The sequence below is a fragment of the Corvus cornix genome, chromosome 5, assembly GCF_000738735.6.
Source record: "Corvus cornix cornix isolate S_Up_H32 chromosome 5, ASM73873v5, whole genome shotgun sequence".
NCBI classification, from domain to species: domain Eukaryota; kingdom Metazoa; phylum Chordata; class Aves; order Passeriformes; family Corvidae; genus Corvus; species Corvus cornix.
This window is the reverse complement of record NC_046335.1, coordinates 41,776,062-41,800,972: the sequence shown is the minus strand read 5'-3', so window position 1 is coordinate 41,800,972 and position 24,911 is coordinate 41,776,062. Positions and strand designations below refer to the sequence as shown.

The 24,911-nt window shown below is 41.4% G+C and overlaps 1 protein-coding gene across 1 annotated transcript; it reads left to right on the top strand.

Moving 5' to 3' along the window:
• Positions 1–7,734: 7,734 nt before the first annotated feature.
• Positions 7,735–24,911, top strand: API5 (apoptosis inhibitor 5). The gene is made up of 14 exons (XM_039552641.1): positions 7,735–7,935; positions 11,450–11,611; positions 12,395–12,488; positions 13,458–13,523; positions 13,887–14,038; positions 15,365–15,571; positions 16,109–16,213; positions 16,899–16,988; positions 17,573–17,754; positions 18,926–19,019; positions 19,527–19,583; positions 20,631–20,707; positions 21,053–21,189; positions 22,767–24,911. The coding sequence occupies exons 1-14, from the start codon at positions 7,867–7,869 to the stop codon at positions 22,844–22,846; spliced, it is 1,572 nt and encodes a 523-aa protein (XP_039408575.1). The 5' UTR covers positions 7,735–7,866; the 3' UTR covers positions 22,847–24,911.

The window sequence follows — 24,911 nt, the reverse complement described above, 5'->3', positions numbered from 1 at the left end:
CACTCAGGGAATGAAGGGTCCCCAGTGCCTTTCCTGCAGACTAGCACTCTCTATCCATGTAAAAACACCTCCCACATCAGTGCTACCAAAGACACATTGTGTTGCCCTTGAGGGAATGAGATGTCACTCTGGTCTCTGGCCATTCAGTCATCCACTTCCCTGTTCAGTGCTCTCATATATGAACTGGTGGATAATAATAGGTAGGGACTGAGGAGAGAAATTGCTTGTTTCTTCCCCAGCTTTGAGCCTGTGCAGCAACACTCAGCTGTCGACATGATGCATAAACAGTCTGCTGATGGTTGTCTCAAGCCTACCTCCTGCTGGGCAGAGTTCATTTCTATCTGAAGTACAAGAGCAGAGAGACTATGGAAATGTCACCAAATTACAGCAAGGTATTCCCAAGGGAAAAAAGACATGCTAGCCAGCAAGTGTTTTCAATGCGTGTTAACAAATCCAGTTTACTTCACATGCCAGCTCTCTCCCACCTCACTCCCATTCCCACTGAATAGATACTAATTGAAAATTATGTTTCAAATGTGAAGCCTTTTTCTAATTTCATCTTGTTTAAAAGCATTTAGGGATCTTATTGTTTGTTGTATTTCAAAGTGATTTGCATGAACTCCCCAGGGAAGCCAACAAAGGGGACTACCAACATTTTGCTGGCAGACAGCAAGGGTTTCTACTCAGCACAGAATATTCATGTGCTCCAAGAAACACAGATTCTTGAGGTAGAGCTGAAGAGCTCCAGTGCAAAACATCTAGGAAATTTTTGTAATATCTATTCCTCTTCAGCATTTTTTGCAGTCCTTTAGCAATCATGGTATGCACAGAGCTCCACTGAAAATTTAAATAATTTTAAAATGTTTTTCATGGGAAAGGTAGAATTGACTATGCAATATAGTTAGACATGCTCAGAAAGATGCTTTCCAGGCTTTAAGACTCATGTAAGCATCACACTGCATACTCTAAAATCTCTTCATTGAATTCTATACACTCCCGCACATTTATGACAAATGAGTATACAAAGTATAAAACATTTTGTATTTACCCAACAAAATATGTAATCATGCACTCAGGAATGCACTACACACATGCCTGTATATTTGACACATGCTTGATGCCAGACATTGTGCATATGCACATATTTTTGCATTATGTTATATAAGAGTGTCTTTGCAGATCATACAAAGCACAGGAATAGCCTGCACCTTACAACATACACTTGCAGGACCTGCACACAGCCAGACATGCCAATAAAGTTCAGATTCCTTATATCTGTGTGCATTAACAAAACCTGTGTTTACGACATCTTCCAATTTGTATGCATGCAATACATGCTCATACATTCATTTTCTTAATGAAGTGTGGTATTGAGGAGAAAAAAAACGTTAAGGAGTACAGTGAAGTCTTCAGAAGAGAATTTGTTAAACAGCAAACCCAGTTCCTATTATTATGACTTTTCAGATTGGTGTGAGACCTGGTCTGCATGCAAAAGCTTAGTTGGCAAAGCTAGGTTAAGAACATAAAAAACAACCCCATTAATTTACATCCCCATGACAACAAAAGTGTCAGAGCTATGCCAGAAAAAAACCTCTTTGGCAGTCTAATTTCTCTAGTTCAAGAAATGGGAGAAGGGAAAAGAACATTTTGCTTTTTTTTCAGAGTAATTGGAGATTCAACTTGCCATCGAATTTTTTCCAATATAACAAAGGCCTGCATCTACTTAGGATGATTTTTCATATTAGAGTGGCTCAAAGTGCTGGAGGAATAATATTTCATTCTAATCTAGTCAAGTTCCAAGTCATAAGGAATCAGCTGCTTAGAGATCCTATTTCAACTATGACTTGAAGCATAGTAAGTGCTGTGGCTTGTGTGGTTTCCATAGCCGTGTTTACACAGCCTCCTACAGCCCACAGTGTGTCATCCAGATGACACAGGCCTTCCATTATTAAGTGCTATTTGAGCATATATTCCAAGTATTCCAGGTATTTCACCCACACTGACAGGATTTTTCTGAAGTATGTCTGGATAACATTGCCAGAACCAAACAAAAACAAACCTCAGTCTTCAAAATGCTTCTGTCTCTTTTGTCACCGTCTAGCTCCTTCTGCATAGCCACTGTCATTTTCATACTCTCATCAGCCAGCACAGATGAAAACAGTGCTCCATGCCATTGCAAATGCCACTGCAAATACACAGAAGCTCTGGAAAAGTTTTCACAGCTTGCTGCCATGTGGCTTTAGCACTTCCAATCTGTCACTGTGCTGCAGAGCAGCTCTCGTGTTTTCAGAAGCAGTGGCAACAGCTGTCTCACCAGCAGCAGCCTCAGGAGCAGTGGAAGGTACAGGATGTCAGGCTTCCCAGTGTGGCAGCTGGGTCAGCATCCATGGCTGAATTTATCAAGCAAGAGGTGGGGAATTTCATGGAGTCATAGAATGGGTTGGAAGGGGACCTTGAAGATCATCCAGTTCCAATCCCCCTGCCGTGGGCAGGGACACCTTTAAGTAGACCAGGTTGCTCAGACCCCCATCCAACCTGGCCTTGAACACCTCCAGGGATGGAGGATCAACATCCCTGAGCAACCTGTTCCAGTGCCTCACCACCCTCACAATTAAAATTTTTTTCCTAATATCGAATCTAAACCTATTCTCTTTCATTCGCCCTTGTCTTGTCACTACACACTCTTGTAAACTCTTGCCCCATCTTTCCTGTAAGTTCCCTTCAAATACTCTAAGGCTGCAATTAGATCAACCCAAAGCCTTCTCTTTTCACAGTTCTCTTCCCTCACAGGAGACATGCTTCAAACCTCTGACCAACGTGGCGACCCTTCTCTGGACTCACTCCAGCAGGTCAATCTCCTTCCCGTGTTGAGGACCCCAGAGTTCCAGGTGGGGTCTCACCAGAGCAGAGGGGCAGAACCCCTCCCTCGCCCTGCTGGCCACGCTGCTTTGGATGCAGCCCAGGACACGTTTGGCTTTCTGGGCTGCGAGTGCACATGGCCGGGTCATGTCCATCTTCTTATCTCCCAGCTCCCCCAAGTTCTTTGCAGCAGGGCTGCTCTCGATCTGTTCATCCCCCAGCCTGTGTTCATATTGTGGACTGCCCCAACCTGGGTGCAGCACCTTGCACTTGGTCTTATTAAACCTCATTATATTCCCAGGAGCCCATGTCTCAAGTTTGTCCAGCTGCCTCTGGATGGCATCCTTGCCCTTCATGTGTATCAACTGCACCACTTGGCTTGATCCCATCTTCTATGTCATTAATGAAGATACTACATAACACTTGTCCTAATACAGACCCCTGAGGGACACCACTCATCACTTGATGCCCATTGGGACCCTGAGCCATTGACCACTACCCTCTGCATGCAATCATCCAACCAATTCCTAATCCATCAAACAGTCCACCCATCAAATCCATCACTCTTCAGTTTGAAGAGAAGGATGTTGTGGGGGACTGTGAACTGGCAGCATGAAAATGCAAAAGTTTGGAGGCAAAATTTAGAGATTAAGCCTGTCCTGAGTGAGTCTGGAGAAGAAGCGGACTCACGTTGAAATGTCCCAGGATGTAAGAATCATGGCATCGCAAGTCAGTAATGACCATCATAGCAGAGAGGAACAATGCATCCAAACTTCAGCCTGTAGAAAATTAACATCCCAATCATTTTATGTCTTTTCAATGAAGGATGGAGTACCCATTATCTGTCCCATTAATTTGTCCTAGCCAGCATTGTATACTTGTGGAACTTTTCAACAGAAGTAGAATAAACTCAGTATAAACCAGTCATCTGTCCCTCTTCCATAGATGCTCTTTGAGCTAAACAATTCATGGATGCTATGTCTGCTTTTAAGTCTTCTTGCCAAATAACGTATTTCACAGTCCCATTTTCTTACCCTTCAAGATGTTTTGTCTCTAATATTGCTGTATGAATGTAACACACAAACAAGACAATCAAAGACTCTGAAGAGGGCTGGGTTTTCAGTCTTTACCCAGCCTTGGCCGTGTGGAAAGACACGCAGCATTTTGGGCTCCAAATGAGAGCGCCGATTGACGGCAGTTAATGCACAATGGCACACGCTTTGTCGGGGCTGTGGGATCTTCTGATCTGCAGAACAGAGGAGCATTACTAACACGTTCACAAACCATTTAAAAGGATGTTCTAAATTTCCTACTCACTGTGGCAAGGTAAGCAGTAAGGGGGGTACAAGCAGACTGCTCTTAAGCGTACAAAGGCAGCAACCTGAAAAAAAGTATAGCGGGAAAGAAGAACCCAGCTCTGTTTCTCTAATCCCTTTTTTCGGCTGAATTTGGAGATGTGAGCCGGGACAGAGCAGGTGTAAGGTTTTTCCGGAGGGCCGTGCGGCGTGCCTCGGGGTGCTGCAGGGAGGCAGTGCCACAGGGCTGCTGCGCTGTCCCGCTGCCGCGCTGCCGCCGGGAGCGGCTCCCGCCGGGACGCGCACCGGCTCATCCGCGGGGGCCGAGCGCCGCCTGCTGGCAAGCCCTGGGAGCGCGGGATTGCCGCTCCTACGGGAAAAATTCCTCGCCTTGACAGGGAGAAATTTTGCAAGAGAACCCGATTACACGAGGAAGAATCTGTGGAAAATCTGCGCTTGTCTGAAGACACCAATTAGGTGCTTATAGCCACGCAGGATGCTTTTAGTGTGTGCCAGTTAAAGGCTTTACATCTGTGAACATAATCACGCACTCGTGGTACTCCTCCGTGATATCTGCACACCGCTTTCTGAAAAACCCTTCACAAACTTTTAAGATGGATGGGGGATAATTGCTATATCCTTTCACGTGTAAAACCTCTGTTGGTGACTCAAACCCAATTCTAAAAAGTGAGATTAGAAGAATTCGGGATCAATTGCTCATCCAGCATAAGCCAACAAATGGACTCTATTTCAGTCACTTTATTATGCGCAGAAACTTTCCTGGTTTGGTTCATGGGATTAGACCACTGTTCCAGTGTGACATTTTCCTTCAGCATGTCTTCTCCTTCTGTCATCACAGAAATCTTTTACTGCCCTGCCTATGACTTTGTCTGAAGCCTGTCCTACACCAAAGACCGGGGCACTTGTGGCATAGGAATAGTAATTTTTTTCCTCTGAGGAAAATAGAAAATTTCATTGATTTCACAAGTAAATTAATGTCCCTCTGGAGAACCTACAATGATTCTAGAGTACTTGATTTATAGGCAGTGCACAGGAATGGGAGCCAAATGTATAATGATACCACTTCATTACCAAATGAGTGTGCAACTTACCACAGGGTTTCCGCGTGCTTGGGTTTACAGGGACAGAGAAGAAAAAAGAGAGAAAAATCCTGACTGATGGGCAGATTAACCCTGTTTTGTGAAATTATGAGACTTGCACTGCAGGGTCTGAAAAAGCTGTGTGTCATTCTCAAATGTGCATTTCAAGATTCTGAGTTCCTAAAGATGCATTTTCAAAAATATCACAACTTTAACAAAGAGATCCATGATTAACTTTGAAAAATAATTTCAAACAATTTCTTCAAAACCTGTAACACCATCATCTCTTCATTTATGTTCCTTCCATATAAAAGCTAAAGACTAACAGTGATTAATTTTAAACAGGTTCATTATAAGAAATATTATATACATTTCATAAACAGGTGAAAACTAAAGACTAGAAGATGGAAATTATTGTAAGGAAAGAAAAAATTAAATTAATGATGTAAAGAAACAAGGAAGTAGTTGAGGAAATAAAATACCAGATCAAAGGATGGAAACAGAACAAACCTCAGACAAAACAATTTTTTAATGTGGCTTTGAATATCCCTTTTCATGTGTTCTCTGTTAGAAAGACAGTGACAACAGCTGAATGTATCACTGCTACAGAAGGTAAAAAAGTATAATTCCAAGGCCTATAATAGATGTTATGATACAACATATAAAAATGTGATTAAAATAGTTAGTTGTGACAAAATATATAATGCTATTATAGCATTTTGAAGCTGCTTACCATTCCACCCTACCAATTCATCTCCCTGCCACGCAACCAAAATCCAACATTTGAGTTCACCTCCCATCACTCTCTGGTGCCTGAAGCCCCCCTTCTGCTCTGCTATGGAATGCAGAGCCGGTCTTTCCCAGAAGGTACACAGCCCCTCTCACAGCCATTTTCATTCATGCTTACCTCTTTTTTTCTCCACAACTGTCATACATACAACAATGTATAAATGCTACATATTTATCCATGCTGGCTATGGAACATAATCACAGTTTGATAGTGGTTGAGGAAAAAAAAGCAAGAAAAGGAGATAACGAGGCAGCTCCATCTATATAAACATTTCAGCAGGGGAGAGTAAAAAGCAGTTAAATGAGATGTACATCTTTCCTCCTTTCTGGCCAAGTTGTAAAAGCTTGCCATGGTAGTGCTGATAAAGATGATTATAGTGAGTTTTAAAATCTGCATTCAAATGCAATGCTGCCTGGAAGCTGCTGGAGGACAAGAGATTGACATCTCTTAATATCCACCAGGCTGCCCGAGGAAGCTCTCCCTTCCGAGAAAATGAGAGGTTTTTGGAAGCATGCAGCTCTTTTGCTACATTAAAAACATTTTTTCTCTGATGCTACATTTTGTTCCCACTACTAAGATGACCCAGCATATTCTGCTAAGATTACTTTGGGTAAATGTGATGGCCACAAGCACACCCGAGGGTCAGGATGTGGTTAGAGCTCTCTTGGATCTGACAGCAGCCACGAGCTTCTGCACCCTCAGACCCTGTCAGAGTGTGCAGGAATGACATGAAACTATCATTGGACAGGTAAAGGCACCGGGCCTCAGTTCAAGGAAGGGGAGAAAGGTGACTGATGCTGTCACTGCTGCCACTAGCTGAAACACTGAATAGAGGAAAAACAGAAGAAGGTAAATGATGGATGCCACTGCTGTACATCCCTGCTGAGTGCGGTCTGCCGGTATGGACTCCAGAGACATGGAGCTTCAAATGCCTCCAACAGCACCCTTCATCCTGCTGGGAAGGGTATTTAAGAAAGGTCCAGAGCTCTGCTTAGCTCAGCCTCAGATTCACGTAAGGGGAATACTCTTTCATTTTAAGTGCCTTTGAAATTTGCAGGATGCTAAAGTGTATTGAGATATGATGAGAAGACACTGCTACAGCCTTGTAACTTTTGCCGCAGTTTATATTTGGTGATTAGAGCCTAATGAACACATGCTGCCTTCATTGACATGAGTTGCATATACTCTGGGTTCTGGAATTAGGGAGCATCTTCCTCTGAAGGAAAAGGAGAAAGTCACCAAATCACAGGAAAGCAGTCTCTGTCTCATAGTAGACGCTCAGCGTGCAACAGGCACTTCCCGAGCATCTTCCATCGTAGTTGTACAGGACAGACGAAAAAGGGATACAGAAATGAGGCGCTGGGGGAAGGCAGCAATTGGGGGAAGGAGAAGGAGGAGTGTGAAGACAGGCCCGGGGTGGAAAAAAAAAAAAAAAAGGGAAAAAGAAAAAGACTGGAAGAGGTGAAGGCCATGGCACATGCGTGAGCAGACAAACGCATCCCGTAGCGCGGCCCCGGTTCGAGTGTGCGGCGGGGCGGACAACGCCGGCGCACGGTGCCCGTCGCTAACCGGGCGCGCTGGGAGCGCGGCGCGTTGGGCGCTCCCGCTCCGCTCCGGGCGCGGCGCCCGCGGCTCCCGGCCCTGCGGTGCCACCGCCCACCGCCAGGGGGCGGCGCGCAGGCGGCGGCGTGCGGCCGCTCCGGGACTGGCGCCTCGCTGGTGCTGACGACGCGGCCCAAGCGGGAGCGGCGGCCGGAGCGGCGGTGGCGTCGTCAGTGGCGGGCTCGGTGTCTCGGCGGCTCTGCCCCTTTCCCGCCGCGCCATGCCCACCGTGGAGGAGCTCTACCGTAACTACGGCATCCTGGCGGACGCCACGGAGACGGCGAGCCAGGTGCGGCGTGGCTGCGGCCTGCAAGGCCTCGCTAGGCCTCGGGCTTGCGTAGCGCCGCCGCGGGGAGTTCCGGGCCGAGACGGGGGGGGGGCGGGGTGCCGTCAGAGGGGCTGCTCGCCTCGCCGCACAGCCGGCGAGCCCCCGGGGCTGCGCTCGGGGTGGGTTTCCTCAGGCCTGCGGCGGCGCGGGACGGGCGGAGATAAACATCGCGTCGGCGGCTCTGCAAGGACGGCAGCAGTTCCCGTCGCTATTGCAGCATCCGCGTCCTGGCGGCAGCTATCCTTTAAATGTGCCGTCGCCGTTATTAACTGGTTCTTAGCTAGAATCAGGCTGCTTTTTGCATGGGGGCGGAGAGTTTCGCCTGGCGAATTCGGGCCTGGAAGTCTTTGACACCAGTGGCCATCCAGATCTGATCGAGCGTACTTGCAGATCCGGGGCCTCTGGCAGGCTGTCTTGCTAAAAGGCTTGCTGAGGGAAGGTGAAGTCTGTTATGGTTTGAAAGCTGCCTGTAGCCCTTTGGGTTTCTCTTCCTTGAGGCAAGAACGTAAGGCCGACCCTCACGACTGAAGATTTTTTCCATAACGTCTTAGCAAGATCTGCCATTTGTGTATACCATTACTGAGTTATGCAAGAAAAGAGGATGACTTCGTATATTACCAATAGAAAATATTATGGTTAGCTACAGCTAGTTTTGATATTGCATTAGGCCCTCATTTTCCCAAAAGCCCCCCTGAAAAAGCAGAAGATACTTTTTTTTTCTTTCTTTCATAATGTCAATAAGTAGGAAAGTAGCTTTGCTGTATCTGTATCTAACCATGGATTTTAAACTAAACGAGAATGCTGCTCTACGAGGTCACTTAGAAGGTTCATTAAGAGAACAAATAATGTGGTGGTGGTTGGGAGCAGGAAGGTGTTGAAGTTTTTTTCATTTTAATTCGAGTCCATTCACTTGGCCCTAGTGAAACAAAGCATCCTTGCAGACAGTCCATCAAAAACGTCATCTCAGAACCAAAAAGAAAGTGCAAATAAAATGTGAGGAACTACATGGAGAGGTGCAGAGTAAAACATGCTGTTACCTTGCCACTTTAGAAATGCATGGTTGATTTCACTTTGATTCTTGTGAGTAGCTTTTGTGAGGAAGGAAAGGATCTTAGGTGGAGCAAACTCCAGCATGGTTAAGAAATGCAGCCTATGACAGGGTAGATGTGTAAGAACCTCCGAGGGTAAGTATAGAATGGTGATTCCTAAAACGCTCTCCCAGCTTTGCCCCCTCCAGCTTTTGGGTTCCCAGAGCCAGAGGAAATGTCTGTAATGAGTGTAGCTTGCAAGGTTGCTCTTCAGTGAACTTTTCTGATACTTTGTTTAAGTGAATGTGCTTCTGCCACAGAGATTCTGTGGTAAAACGTTTCATTATTTTGTTTGTGAAGGAGTTACCTCTTGTCATTTCATAATGTTGCTTGATGTCTCCAGTTTTTGGATTCTGAGAAGCTGTGAGTAATTGTTCCTTGTTCCATCAGTTTTATCCCACTCAGTGCTTTATTATCTTTTAACAACTTTATGAATGTGATCTCTTACTGCAAAAAGTCATGGTCACCCTGTCTCAAATAAAGAAACACTGAACATGGGCATGGGGACTACCAGAAGTATGACATCAAGAGAAGTAGTTTAAAAGACTGGAAGTATTGAGCTTGTAAAAGAGTGTTTCAGTTGAGAAAGGGGCTCAGGTGTGAGGCGTCCACGAATGGAATGAAGGTGAGAGGTTGAAAAAACTGTTAGGAAGCAGGCTGGAAGTAGAGGGGAATACAAACATTTCTTCATTGCGCATTTTGAAACTTGTCACAGGGCACTATAGTGTATGAATTGACTCAAGAACTAACCTAGAGAAGTTAATGGATGATTGGTCAATTAACAGTTATTAAAAACAAAGGTCTGGACACTGTGTTACACCATTGTTACAGATGGGAAGGAAATGCACTAAACAGAAGGATCACACTGCTTCTGTAGTTGCCTGTAGTTTTTTAGAGCATTTCATGCTGCCAGGTACAAGTAAAACAAACTCCTGCCTGAACTGTATTTTGGCTACATGGTAGGAGTAGTTAGCATGCAGGAACACAAATGTAAAGAGCACAGACTACTCTGTTCCGTTGCTGCATTAATGCTTTTTCATGTGTATTAAGTTTCATGTTACGTGTTCTACAAAAGAACTTGTTCTTAACGTGCAGCCTGAGAACCTGTGTCTATAATGATGTGTGTTTTCATTGCTGGTTCATGCTGGCTCATTCCTGCCTTTGCTGCTGACTGCACTGCATTGGCCCAGCTACAGAGTAAACTGGGTGGTGATGTGATTCAGCTGAAAGGCAACTGATTCTTTCCCTGGTTATTTTTCATCCAGATCTGTATCCCACTCCAGTCCAGATTCCGGCAACAGAGTTATCAACAGTTGTACAGAGTGCTTCAGGAGCATTGGCACTAAACTTTAAAATGCAGCTTGCATTAGAGGGCATTAATGCAGTGTACTGCTTTGTAAATTAGTATCTATTTTCACTATGGGAGAACTTTCATGTGGAGTAGGGGTGATGATATATGGAGTAGTTTGTGATTATATATGTGGCTCTGGGAAATTTAATGTAAATAAGGCAAAGAAAGTGTCCTGTGCTGTCACTGTTGCTGTTCAAAGTAGGATAAGCTGTTTTAAGCATTCTTTTTCACAACCATAGGAAAATTAAACTTAGAATTATCTTAGAATTCTGGTTTCCACTAGTATCCTAATAATGGTGACTTCTGTTTCACAAACACACAACAAAGACTTCAATTATTCTAAAGTTTCAGTCCTGTAGGCACAAAACCAGAAGCACATGTGTGATTCTAGTTGGAGCAGCTAGAGACTATTTTACGATTGCTGAAGTGTTTATTTCTATATTTCAACTGAAGGTTTCTGTGATTTTTTTTTAATCTAGTTTCCCTTAACAGTTCTTCTGAGCACTGTGTTTCATCTCAGATTAAGTTAACTGCCTGAATAGATGCCAGAGATTCCAGGTTAAGTGAACTACCTGAATAGATGCCAGAGATACTTTAGCACCATATATGTTAACAAAAATTTGTGATCCACTGCAGTGGCACAGTTACTGGGAAATGTGGTCTTTACTTCAAAGACAATATATGAGCATACAAAAGGCAGAAACTCCTTGAAAAGCTGGCCAAGTTCAGTGACAATGATCATATAATTTGTTGCACTAACATGATCCCAGTGTGTAAGAGCTGTTGCCCTTAGGGCCAGCAGTTGGAGTGGTGCACATTTGAACAGACAGGAGCCGGAATAACAGTAAAAGCCAGGCAACAGAGGCAAATATTACCAAATTGGCATGGTTATATCAGTCTAAGAGAAAAATGTATTCCTTTTTAAGAAGCGTGTATAATATAGTTCACTTAAATAGTTGAAGAGAACGGGAGAAAAAAGTCGTTCCTTGTCTTGAGTATAACCCAGGATTTTTCCATTTATGTATTGTTCTTTCAGCATAAGGATGCTTACCAGGTGATCTTGGATGGTGTGAAAGGAGGTGCCAAGGAGAAGAGACTTGCAGCCCAGTTTATTCCTAAATTCTTCAAGCATTTTCCTGACCTAGCTGACTCAGCTATCAATGCCCAGTTGGACCTTTGCGAGGATGAAGATGTTTCTGTAAGAATAAGAACCTTGTAGCAAGTTGATACTTTGAATTTATATTTTGTTATTGTTTTCTCTTTTTGTTTAATGGACTGTGTCTTTTGGGAGGGGAGGGTTGTTCTTTGGAAAACATAAATATAATTGTATTCTTGCATTTAATTCATTGTGTGATGGTTTGGGAAGATGCATCAGTTTTCATTTATCTTTTTTTTGCTCCCACCATTGATTAAAGGAATAGCTCTGTAGAAAAAACTTACAGTTTCTTGAATAGCATTTACATATTTTCCTGTCAAAAACCACTCTGTGGTAATTGATTTTGATAAATTCTGCTGGGAGACAAAATCTTGTTTGCACCTGAGAACCACAGGGATATGATTCTGACTTAGTCTTGAAGAAGTCTTGAGATGCTTCATGCTGCTTCTGTGCTGTTGGTAGAAGCTGTACCTGTGAAGCATCTTAGTTTATGAGGTCTTAAGGGATTAGGACAGATCATTCAAGGATTTTTTTCAGTGCTGGGAACAAACCCTAGAGTTTATTCCTGCCATGTGCACAACTGTAGAACTATCCTTCCTGTTAGCAAATAAAACTCCTTAATAACACACATACTGGCCTTTATTTTGTTGATCATATAAATGATTTTGTGAACAGAGGTGCTGTTTGAATTTTATTTTTCTCCAGATCTAAGAAAAATATATTATTTTCTTCGTAAATACATCAAAATAGGGGGATTTGGGGTGTTATGTAATTAGTGGAATTTTTAAAATTTTTTAATCTCTACGTTATTGACAATTTTGACAGATCCGGCGACAAGCAATCAAGGAGTTGCCTCAGTTTGCCACTGGAGATAACCTTCCTCGGGTAGCAGACATACTGACCCAGCTTCTACAGTCAGGTAGAGACACATCCTGGCTGATCTCCTCATGGCACACCTACATATATATACAATTTGTGTTCTGTGCAACGTTTTCCATTTATTCATAATTTATCTCAGTGCTGTTCATGTCCTTCTTCTGTTCTTTTTCTCCTGCTTTCTATTTGCTGTACAGTTAGGCTGCTGCTTCTGCTGAAAGGTCACTAATTATTCTAATATAAACTGAAAATCTTTCTTTTAAATAAAACAGGTTTTTTTCATTCAAGTTCTCTGAAAGCATCTGTAGAAAAAGGCAAGGGGGGAGTCTTCCAGTTATGGACTGCAGAAAATTGCTTTCTGAAAAAGTTACTGAATTTCTGATCCAGGTTCCAGAACCTGAAAAAGCCTGAGGGAGTTTTGTTCCATATAGTGCATTTTTGGTACAAAATAAATATTTTGGGGCATGAATTCAGAATATAATATACATTTAATCTCAGTAAGTTACAGAGTGCTAAATATTAGGTGTTCAGACTTCTATTAAAACTGCATGGTTAAGTCTCTGGGATTCTCAGAAGATAGGTTATGGGTTGGGTTTTTTGAGGCATGCATTTCTCCATTTAGTTTGAGAAGGAAATAGTTCCTGCCACCTAGAAATACTGTAGATTAATTAAGAGTTTAAAAATAAATAACTATTTTACATTCATTTAGTGAAGGTCAGCTTGTTTATTAAAATAACTAATATATTGATTAATAACTTTCCTTCAAGTTTTAAGGTTTAAGTTTTGGTAGGGAGACTAAAGTGACAAATAGTTGGGGTTTTTTTGCTTCCAGCTTCCATAATCATGGCTTTGAACTTCCTCAATCTAATAGTTTTTTAAAATACAGGTTATGTTGTTTTTAGCTAAATGCTGAGGACAGAATACTTCTTCTGCAGTATTAGCAATCTTTGTTTTTCTTCTCTTACCTTTGCATTTTGAGGGTATGTATATTAATTTTTTTTTCTCTCTCCAGATGATTCTGCAGAATTCAATTTGGTTAACAATGCCTTGCTCAGTATATTTAAGATGGATGCTAAAGGTAAAGGACACATTTTTCTGTACATGGCTTTCATTAATACTTCCCAGTCTGTAGTAGGATGAGTAAAGGACCCAATTTTGTGTCTTCTTAGTACAGTGCAAAAGTGAGACCCACACTAATTGTTTGGTTTTGCAAACAATACTGAGCTTAGTAATTGTGGATCTGAATTATACAGACTAATAAAAGAGTGTGGATTTTTATGTCAAGATACATGAAAATTGTATTTATTCTTAAAAGTTAGTACAGCAGTTATTTCAAAATGTGTCATGGAATCTTAAAAGAGGAAACTTCTTTCTTCTGCATAAAAGGTCCAGGTCATAACTTCGAAAATAATTTGTGTTACCCGATTTATTCTCCATTCAGGGACTTTGGGAGGTTTATTCAGTCAAATTCTTCAGGGAGAGGATATTGTGAGAGAGAGAGCCATTAAGTTCCTTTCTACAAAACTGAAAACCTTACCTGAGGAAGTGATGACAAAGGAGGTGGAAGAGTTCATATTGACTGAATCAAAGAAGGTTAGTGTCTGATTTCAGTTCAAACTCAAGTATTGTTAAACCATCTCTTATCATTGGTGTTGCTTTGGAGGGCTGTTTGAGCATTGTACAAACGCAATCTTGTACTAACCTCTTCTGATACACTCCAAAGTTTGCAGCATGTTTTGTGGTATTGCTAAAGTCATGGCTCTTCTAATTTTGTAGGAATGACTTTGATTAGAATTGGACCCAATCATTCACATTGGGAAGGGTCTTTGAGAGATTGATCAACTCAGTGAATCATGCTCAGCTGAATTCTGATCAGACTTCTTGGTGCTTTTTCCAGTTGGGTTTTGAAAACCTCTAAGGAAGAAGAGTTCCTATATACTCTGGGCAACCAGCTTCAACGTTTAATTGTCCTCAACAGAATTGGTTCTTCCTCTATCCAGTTGAAACCTCCCATTTTAGTTTTGTGTCGTTGTTTCATTCTGGCCATGTCCACCTCATCAAAGAACCTGGCTGCTATGCTTGGTGACTTGTTCTTAAGTGTTAGAAGATTAGTGTTAGTTTGCCACACCCACATACAGCTCTCTGCCTTTAGGCTGGAAAAGCCTGATTGCTTTAGGTTCTCCTCACAGGTGGTGTGCTGTAGACACAGATCAGCTTGTTGATTCGGCTTCCTAAAGCTTATCAACAACTTCTTCATACAGGAGAGCCCAACACTCGTGCAGTATTCCAGATTTGGTCAGATGAGGGTACAGCCAAGGACAGTCATCTGTCCCTTTGTTTCCCATAGTCTCTGCTCTTGTCACAGCCCGGAACACTGCTCATCACCCAAGGAATGCTGCTGTCACTTGTATTTAGCCTGCTGTCCCCAGAACCCTCAGTCTTCTCAGCAGAGCAGTTCCCCAGCCAGTCAGTCCCCTACATGTGCTGATGCAGGGAAATTAGTTTATCCCAGGTGCAGAACTTTGCATTTGTCTTTGTGGAATTTCATGAGATTTCCATGCATTCCCTAAACTGGGAAAGATGCAAAAAGTTTTTAAAAAAAAATAAGGAGTAGATATTTGTTTAACATTTATTTTGACTGAAGCATCTGATTTTTGTTAGATAGAAGTTTGTTCTTAAATTTAAAGTTACAAAAAACTGTTTCCCTTGTACAACTTGACGACAATTGCTTTAATTTGTAGGTACATTCAATTATACTGAATGTTTTCATGTGTTCCTTCAAACTTGTGTTTTTAAATAACTAAATTCTAAATTTAAGTGCTAAATATTTGCATACTTTACCTTTTCAAATCCAGTAGGATTGACTTGGAAGTTTTCAAACCAGCACCACAGAAATATGTTTTCTGTTTTTCTCTTAAGGTTCTGGAAGATGTGACAGGCGAGGAATTTGTTCTGTTCATGAAAATATTGTCTGGATTAAAAAGCTTACAGACAGTCAGTGGGAGGCAGCAACTGGTGGAGCTGGTAGCCGAACAGGCTGACCTGGAACAAACATTCAACCCATCAGATACGGACTGTGTGGACAGACTTCTGCAGTGCACTCGGCAGGCAGTGCCATTGTTCTCAGTACGTATTTATTTGCTTTGCTTGAGGAGTATTCAGGAAAGTTAATGGCTGGAGCTTGGCTTTGGTGTTCCCAGTGATTATGTTTGTACCACCACAAATCAGTACTTCTCCACCTTTAATCTCTAATGTATCCAAACGTTAGAAAAACATTCTTAAAGCCTCCAAATGTAAAGATAGCTTGTGGTTTTCTCTTTTCAAACTGAAGATGTTACAATGAATTATGACAAGATTCTCACATTATCTTGTATGAATTTGATTATTTCAAGTCTAGTGCCAGGCAATTGCAGCATTTAAAAGGCCTATTCTTGGGTTGCAAGCAATCTTTCAGCTGCTGTTGCAGACAGCCTCTGAATTTAGGCTACTTGCAAGAGAGTGTGTGTCTTAGGAGAAAGAGGGAAGTTTAATAAAGCTCTAAGGTACAGCTGTGAGGCAGGCATTTATAAGGGTGGCAGGGTGATGGGAGAAGGACATTTAGCTCTTTCAGACTCAAGAGTAACATGAATAATGTGTGACGGTTTGTTTGTGGTTTTTTTTCAGAAAAATGTTCATTCCACAAAATTTGTTACTTACTTCTGTGAGCATGTTCTGCCAAACCTCAGCTCTTTGACTACTCTAGTGGAGGGTCTTGATATCCAGTTAGAGGTAAGCCAAAGCTAAAGTATCTTTCAGATAGTGAAAAATAACTATCCTAGATAAACCCAGCTATTTTTAAAATTGCAAGCTCTTTCCTTAAGTAGTTTTCATTTCTTGGCTTGTAGGAAAAGTAGCTGCACTAAAAGAAGTGTTTCATCTGTTGAGGCATGACTGAGCATTGCCTTTTAAAGCATGTGTTGTCTGTCCCAAGCTTTTGAAGTAAGGTAGAATAAGTAGATCAATGTAATCATTTTTATATTACTCTCAATTTTTTTAAGCACATAGCATTTACTGAAATGATGGTTGCATAGTTTTTGCTAATTTAGCCTCCTAAGGGAGTGGCTTAATGGCTGTAATTTTGTTTACATTAATCAGTGCTGCAGTTTCAGTTAGATATCTGTGGCTCTCACTTGAAGGTGAGCAGTGCAGCAGATGTGGGAGATGAAGTTTTGTTTACTTGTTGACTAATGCTTGTTGGGATTAGACACACAAACCTGTGTTTCTCTTTACAGACAGGAAAAACAAATTAGGCATGTTCTTCCTTGTATTCCTTCCTGATGTTTGGGAGGTGTTTAGTTGTAATAGCTGTCCTCTACTGTGCCAGTCATAGTGATGTGATAATGGATTTTAGGTTGAATGTTAAGTTTGTGTACTTCCAGATAGCACACAAAAACCTGGCTGTCCTTATGTGTAGGTTTTGAAGCTTCTTGCTGAAATGAGTTCATTTTGTGGTGATATGGAAAAGCTTGAATCAAATTTGAAGAAGCTATTTGATAAATTACTGGTAAGACTAATTCAATTTTTATTCATGTAAAACACTAAGAAATTAAGTTTTCATCAAAACTAGTTATTTTTATATATTCATCTCTTTATCCTTTTTCTAAAATGGCTGTTTCAGAGATAGTCCTATCCACTGATAGAAGTTTGAACATAATTTTGCAATTTAAAGCCTTTGTAGATAGAGAGCTGTTACCTGAATGTTTTTAATCCAGTAAACTCATGTGTGTTTCTTCTTTTTAAATTTCATAATCATGAGAGACTCATGTTGATCTCATTAAATGCTGTACCTGCACTGACAGTTCTAAGCAAATTCAGCACTATTTCAGAAGCATTGGTGCAGTACACTGTTGCTTCCTGTGGTAGTACTGCCACCATAGGATTTCCTCTGAGTCAGAGGCCTCAAGTCACAGAAGGATAGGCAAACCACCTGCACCAGGACATTATTCAGTAGTTCATCACATTCATACAGAGATGGGGGATACTTTTCAAACTGTCAGCACAGATAAACCGTCCAGTTCAAACACTGCAAATGAGCAGTCAATCAACATAAATGTGTCTCATGCATTTGTTTTCCTTTCTGTTCTTCAGGAGTATATGCCCCTTCCTCCAGAGGAAGCAGAAAATGGGGAAAATGCTGGCAATGAAGAGCCCAAGTTGCAATTCAGTTATGTGGAGTGTTTACTGTATAGCTTCCATCAGCTGGGTCGCAAACTTCCAGACTTCCTCACAGCCAAGCTGAATGCAGAGAAATTGAAAGACTTTAAAATCAGGTAATGATTTAGAGGCAAGTGTTAATGTTCTGTTACAAAGTGTTAGTGGAGTTCCCCAGGGCTCAGTACTGGGGCCTGTCCTGTTTAACATCTTTATCAATGGTTTGAATGATGAGATTCGGCTGCATCCCCAGTAAGTTTGTGGGCAACGCCAAGTTATGTGGGAGTGTTGATCAGCTGAAGGGTATGAAGGCTCTGCAGAGGGGTTTGGACAGGCTGAATCCATGGGCTGAGCTCAACTGCATGAAATTTAATAAGGTGGAGTGCTGGGTCCTGCAGCTGGGTCACAGCAACCCGCAGCCTTGGAGCGGAGTGGCTTGAGAGCATATCAGCAGAAAGAGGCTTGGGGGTGCTGGTTGACTGCCAGCTGGGTATGAACCAGCAGTGTGCCCAGGTGGCCAAGAAGGCCAATGGCATCCAGGCCTGTATCAAGAATAATGTGGCCAGCAGGACCAGGACAGTGATTGTCCCCCTGTACTCAGCACTGGTGAGGCCTCACATCGAGTGCTGTGTCCGGTTTTGGGACCTTCACTTCAGAAGGGACACTGAGGTGCTGGAGTGTGTCCAGAGAAGGGCAGTGGAGCTGGGGAAGGAGTCTGTAGCCCAAGTCTGATGAGGAGTGGCTGAGGGAGTAGGGGGCATTTAGTCTGGTGAAAAGGAGGCTGAGGGGGGACCTCATTGCCCTCTACAACTGCCTGACTGAAGATTGTAGTGAGGTGGGGATCAGTCTCTTCTGCCATGTCTCAAGTGAAAGGACGAGGAAATGACCTTAAGTTGCACCAGGAAAGGGTCACATTAGATACTAGAAAAAAAACAATTTACTGAAAGAGTGGTTGGGCACTGGAATTAAGTTGCCCCAGGGAGGTAGTGGAATCACTGTCTCAGGAAGTATTCAACAGGCGTCTGGTGTGGCACTTGGGGGTGTGGTTTAGGTGTGACAGTTGGACTAGATGATCCTGAAGGTGTCTTCTAACCTTTATGATTCTCTGACTCTATGAAAGTGTGAATTATTGTCTGGATGCTAAAGAAGTACAAATCAGATTGATGGAAGGCTTATTTTGAGCATTTTTCCTAAAGGGGAAGAAACAGGATTACACCTTTCCTTTGCTTATGCTTTTATTTCTACAGGACTATGTAAATGTTACTAAGAGATTGCTTTTAAATGTTTTAGGCTACAGTATTTTGCTCGAGGGTTGCAGGTGTATATTCGACAGCTTCGTCTGGCACTTCAAGGGAAAACAGGAGAAGCTTTGAAAACAGAGGAGGTAAGAATTGTTTGGGAATCCTGATTTTTCTAATTGAGCTTACTGAAAGAACCATTGACACATTAATAGGCTGCAGTCAGTTTTAAGCATGCAAATAGATTAAGGGAATAATACTACTAACATTATTGCAAGGGCACATTACCTTATGCTACATTTTGCAAGTGAAGATGAGCTTCTAGTTTCGACTGTTAGCTGCTCTCTGCAGCCACACGTATTTGGTTTAATTGTGCTCTGTGCTTTGTTTTGAAGGGGAAATTGTCATGTGTTGAGCAAAAAAGAAAAAACCCAGTGGGGGCTACACTGGAATATTAAAAGCAACTAGTTAGTGTAAAACTGCAAGAACCTTAAAAGCAGCTGTGATGAAAACTCAGAACTGTACACTCCTTTCACTATCACTGTTATTATAGCAATTCACTAGGAAGGGCAGTCAGTTTAATGTTATGACTTCATGAAATGAGGTTAGCATAAAGCTACTAGATGCTCAGCAGTGTGTATTGTTTTTTACAGAACAAGATTAAAGTGGTTGCCTTGAAAATAACCAATAACATTAATGTTTTAATCAAGGTAAGTCCGCACATTATGAAGGAGTAAATTCCCACAGCAGAGTTAACCTCTGCCAAAGAAAGGAATAGATTTGAACCAAGTTGTATTGTGTTAGTTGGTGGCAGCCAGCCCAAGAGTTGGTGCTGCTTTACTGTTCCTGAAGAAAGGTGGACCTTGCTGATCCTGCAAGCAGCTCAGCTTTTGCTGCTACTGCTCTTGAGATAAGGTGTGGACACCCTTTCTTGCAGCACTGGTTGCCCCCAGGAAAAGACCACCTTGCTTCTTTAGGGGTCTCTGGATTTCCTTGTCATTTCCCTTTCCTGCAGTGTCAGTGAGGAATAAGGAATAGTTCAAAGAAGTGCAAAGAGATGTAAAGGAGGGAGGAGGCAAAGCAAGCTTCTATGCAGAACCTGTTTCTCCAAAAAGTGTAGAAGAGATGGGCTGCAAGAAAGAGACTTTCATCTGGAACCCATGAAACCATTCTGATTTCTTCTAGCCCCCTTTTCCTCTCTTTCTTCACTCTTACTTTCACTCACCACAATAAACCAAAAACTTGGCCCACCATATTGAGAAGCCTATCTTGTACCATCATAGGGATATCAGATGTCTTCCTGCAGGAGCCACTGTAGTTCATTGTAATAAGCTTGATGTGCACAGGGAAGGAGACAGCCTGTCCTTTCTCTGTAGATGCCCCATTCCTTGAAACATTCAAGGCTGGATTGGATGGGAGTCTGAGCAACATGATCTAGTGGAAGATGTCCCTGCTTATTGCAGGGTCATTGAAGTAGATGGTATTTAAACATCTCTTCCAAACCAAACTAGTCTATGATTCTGTATTTGGTCAGTGTAAGACTATTCTGCTAATATAAATTTTACTTGAATTTCCTAGTAAAGGCAGCTGGATAAGGCAGTAAGCTACTGCCTTCTCTCTCTGCCATGGGACTAAAGGATTTAAAATTACTGGAAAGCAGTGGTTATTCTGGAGTCTCCATAAGCAGCTAAAATTTTAAAACAGGAAATCAACAGGAATTTAACTGTAGAATAAACTGCCCAATTTTGCCTCCATAGGATCTCTTCCACATTCCTCCTTCTTACAAAAGTACAGTTACACTGTCCTGGAAACCAGTACAGAAGGCAGATGCAAGGTAAGAGTTCTTCTTGAAAAGAAAATAGCGGGGTTTATTTTGTAAACGGTAAAAACTAGCCTTCCAAGCTGTATCTGTACAATACAGACAGCACGTGAGCTAAAAGTTCCACATGAAAAATAACACCCATCCTGCGGCTGTAGAGAGATGATCTTAGTCTTGCTTTAGGGATATTAAAGACTGAATCAACTGGAGACTCGCTTACTTCTCTTTTGAGGTATTATTATTCAGGGCATCATCACTGGCTGCTGCTGGCTTCCAGTGGTTAATCTTTGTGGCTGAACTATTATTACTGTACTTGTCACCACAGGGGTGTAATGGTATGTTTTTGTTTTCTTCTGTCAGTCAAAAAAGAGCAAGTGAAGATACAACCTCAAGTTCACCCCCAAAGAAAGCTTCAGCAGGACCAAAAAGGGATGCCAGGCAAATATATAATCCTCCCAGTGGAAAATACAGCAGTAACCTGGGTAGTTTTTCTTACGGTAAGTTAGGCAGCTTGGAAAAACTTTGTCTAGTGACAGTTGTGTCTTGGGGTGGGGCAAATAAATACCGTGTTCTTGGAAGATCAAATTGTACTGTCATGAATTTTTTCTTGTGATGGTCTCTTCCTAGCTGTTAATCTATTGCAGTGTTTGAGTGTTACCAGACTATGACTTAATGTCATTTGCAAGTTAGTTTTAGTAGTGTTTTAATACCTAGAGTGAGTAATTGAACTATTGTGTTCTCTGTTATGACACACAGTGCACCAATTTCCCATTGGACAGGCCAGTTGCAGCAAGTGGCAGAGCTGGGTCATCTCCTGTCATACGACTGGACCTGTGCTGCATTCCTATTACAGCCACTGCTGATGTTGCAGACCTGATCCAGAAGTTCTGGGAATTGGCCAGGTTCACTGTGCATGTCCTCGTGCTCCCAGTCACACTGAATCTGCTTTTCTGCGTCATATTTTTGGGTGAAGCACAAGAGCAGTTGCAGACTGGATGAGTAGCAATGGCAGCAGCCCATTCCTGTCTTCCCTGTAGGCCCATTGGTCCTACCTCTGGCAAGTAGAGTCTGCTATGACAAATTGTCACCCACACCCACGGGTTGAAAAACTAATAGAAAGCATTGGCAGATATATAAAGCAAAGAGAAAACATCACCTGCAAATTTCTTATTCTAGACTTTGGGTGATGTACCTGTGTCGTTTAAGATAAGCTTGTAATCCTGCAGGTCTAAAGATTGGGAAGCTTTCAACCAGATGTTTTATTGCTTGCTACTGTTTCTTGTTAGTGAGATGCTTCAGCCTTGTCAGTCAACTTCTGATTTCTGCAGCCTTTAAAACAAGCATGCAGTTCTCTCTGTAGATTAGTATAACCTGTATTTTAAGACTGTACATGAAGAGAAATCATGAAAGGAGAATGAGGGTTTGGTACGTTTTCAAACAATCCAAGGAAAGTATATAAACTATCAGGATTTGTGTTGTTGGGGATTTGTTTGGTGTGACCAGATTTGTTCTTAACAAAGAGAAAGGAAAAACTTTCTACAGTATACAAATAGTTTGTGTGGTAGCTAAGATTTGTAATTGAATGGAGTGAAGGTATCAGCCCCAGAAAAAAGAGTAATATGCTGGTGATAACTTAAGGTTAAGGATAGAAAAGGACAAATAGAATGGCAAAGTTGTGATTTTCCATCAGTTTATAAAATCACTAGTAGCAAGTCAGACTGACACCTCAAGATTAATAGTGTTATTGAACAGAAGGAAGAGGAAGGCAGCCAGTTTTCAATTCTGTGATGATGGATTGGCCCAAATATAGTCCTGAATTACAGGTACAGTTATGTATCACAGTATTAGTATGCAGAAAGACTGCACTTAATTTAGACAGGCTCATTCTCCTGACCTCCTTTTACAATTAGTGGGGTCCATTTTCCATCAAAACATAACTCAGCAATCTCATGGTCCATAAGCAGGCATAGCCTCAGAGACTGAAGTTACCCTGCAATACTTTCAGATCCTGCTATTCAGTTTGGATCTGTATACAGCATAAAACCTGCCTGAAAAATTGCAATTCCTTTTTCAGAGCAAAGAGGCGGTTTCCGGGGTGGACGAGGAAGAGGCTGGGGAGGACGTGGCAATCGTAGCCGAGGAAGAATCTACTGAGAAGACTGCTAAATCTTCCATGCCCATGAAGGGCTAAAGTGAAAGTGCTACTCAGCAAGTTTGCTTGGAGCATTGTTTTCTTCAAGGACTGCCTTCCACTGAGACTGACTTAAATGTTCTTTATACCTTTGTATGTATGATCTACTTTTCTAACGGACTACAACTTGTCCATAGTGAAACTACAACTGTATTTTTGGATGCTTACAGTCAGCAGTTTTGGGTTCTTACTTATGAAGTGTCTTCAGGATTCAAAATTGGAAAAGAGCATAGATGTTTCATCAAAAGCTGCATCTTGACAGTTTGTATATTAACCTAAAAGTCAGCTACTGCATAACTGAAACTATATAATTGAGTTTATGTATTAAGTAATGGACAGGAAAGGCATGACAACAGAGATATGTGTTAGATAAGCTTAGCAGCTGAAGTAATCCTTTCCTCATCTGTAACCATATTTTGCAATATGTGGAGAAGAGTACCATTGTTAAATTTGCTTTGATTTACTTTCTTTAATTGAATTGAATGAAATACATGCTGGTTTTTTTAAAGTTTGCAACATGGCTGGAAATCTGTTTTGCTTGTAGCATGAAGCAATCTTCTTACTTAGAGATGTGGAGAATGTGGCGTTTTTTGGTTTGCACATCTTACTCTTCTCTGTGCATTGTAATACAAAAGTGATGTTTTGAAAATTAATTTTTAATGTTTAATATTAATATGTGCATATAGTTATGCCGTGAAATCTCAGTAAATGAATAGCATAAAAAACCAAAACAATAAATGATTAATTATTTCAGGAATGGGTAAAGACTGATGCAGTGATTTAGCTTCATAAGCTGGAGCTCAACCATAGGAGTTTCTGGCTCTTTTCTGTTTTTTGCAGATTTCTGGATTAGTTGGCACTTGAGGGTGGGTTGGTTGGTTGGTTTTCCTTGTTTTGTGATTTTTTTTGTGTGTGTGTTTTGGTTCTTTTTTTAACCAATAATTGCATTTAGAAGTATATAAATAAAGTTGTATTTTGGGTAACATTGAAAAATTCCAGCTATGTAGTTTGATTCAGGTGGAAAAGTCAACAATTCCATGCTATTTTTTTCCATAGCAACTTGAAATTTTTATTTACTGGTGTGCACCCAGAAAATACAATGTAAGAGCACAATGCTTTTTTTTATTCTCATCACTCAAAATTTTAACTTCTCAGGTCATTCAACATTGTAAAGGAATTAGCATATAATAAAAAGAAGTCAAGACAGGAAAAGAATTTTAATTAAGTGTTCCAGAGCATGTTGATGTAAAATACCTTAGGCTTTAGAAGAGTGAATGATACTTCTTATCCTCCTTTTTTTTTGTCCAGCAATAGCCACAGAAGGTGATGTCTCCCCATCCTAGTTCCATTTGTATTTGCTTGTGAATCTGACTCAGGTGTTTTCATTAACACTCTTTGATATTTATCACTACAATCAGAAGGCCAGAATACCAAAATTATGTCAACGTTAGAAACATTGTTGATGATGCTAAATTCAAAGTCTGGTTTTGCCTAACTCTGGAACAGTAGGTAGGAAACTTTGGACATTCCAGGACATGTGAGCTGACCTTGTATTTCTCACTACATGCCAGCTGCTATACTCTGATTTGGCGTTAAAACCATTGAACTTGGCTAAAAGCTTTGAAGGAGAAATTTGTGAGGTCAAAATAGGCACTAGATATGTAGTAAGCTTCTATTGGGAGGAAAAAGAAAGGAAAAAGAAGAGACATTTTGCACTTGCAGCTATAATTGGTATTTTGAGGGGATTTAATAATGTAATCCCAAAGCCTAAACATAGCTTGTATTTAGACTAGGAGCTAGGTACTAGCAGCTTATTTTCTCACTGAATTTTGAGTGAGTTTTCTTTGTGTGACTCCTGTATTTCAGAGGTGATGTGCAAAGTTCTTGTGGCCTCAGAAGTAGTTAGATTATTTTCCCCCAGTTTCCTAATTTTAACACAGTGAGTTCTTGTGGAAACACCTGTTTACCATCTTGTTGAATTGTAAATGTTCCCTTACAGCTTTGGAATAAATTCATTTTGTAATTTTG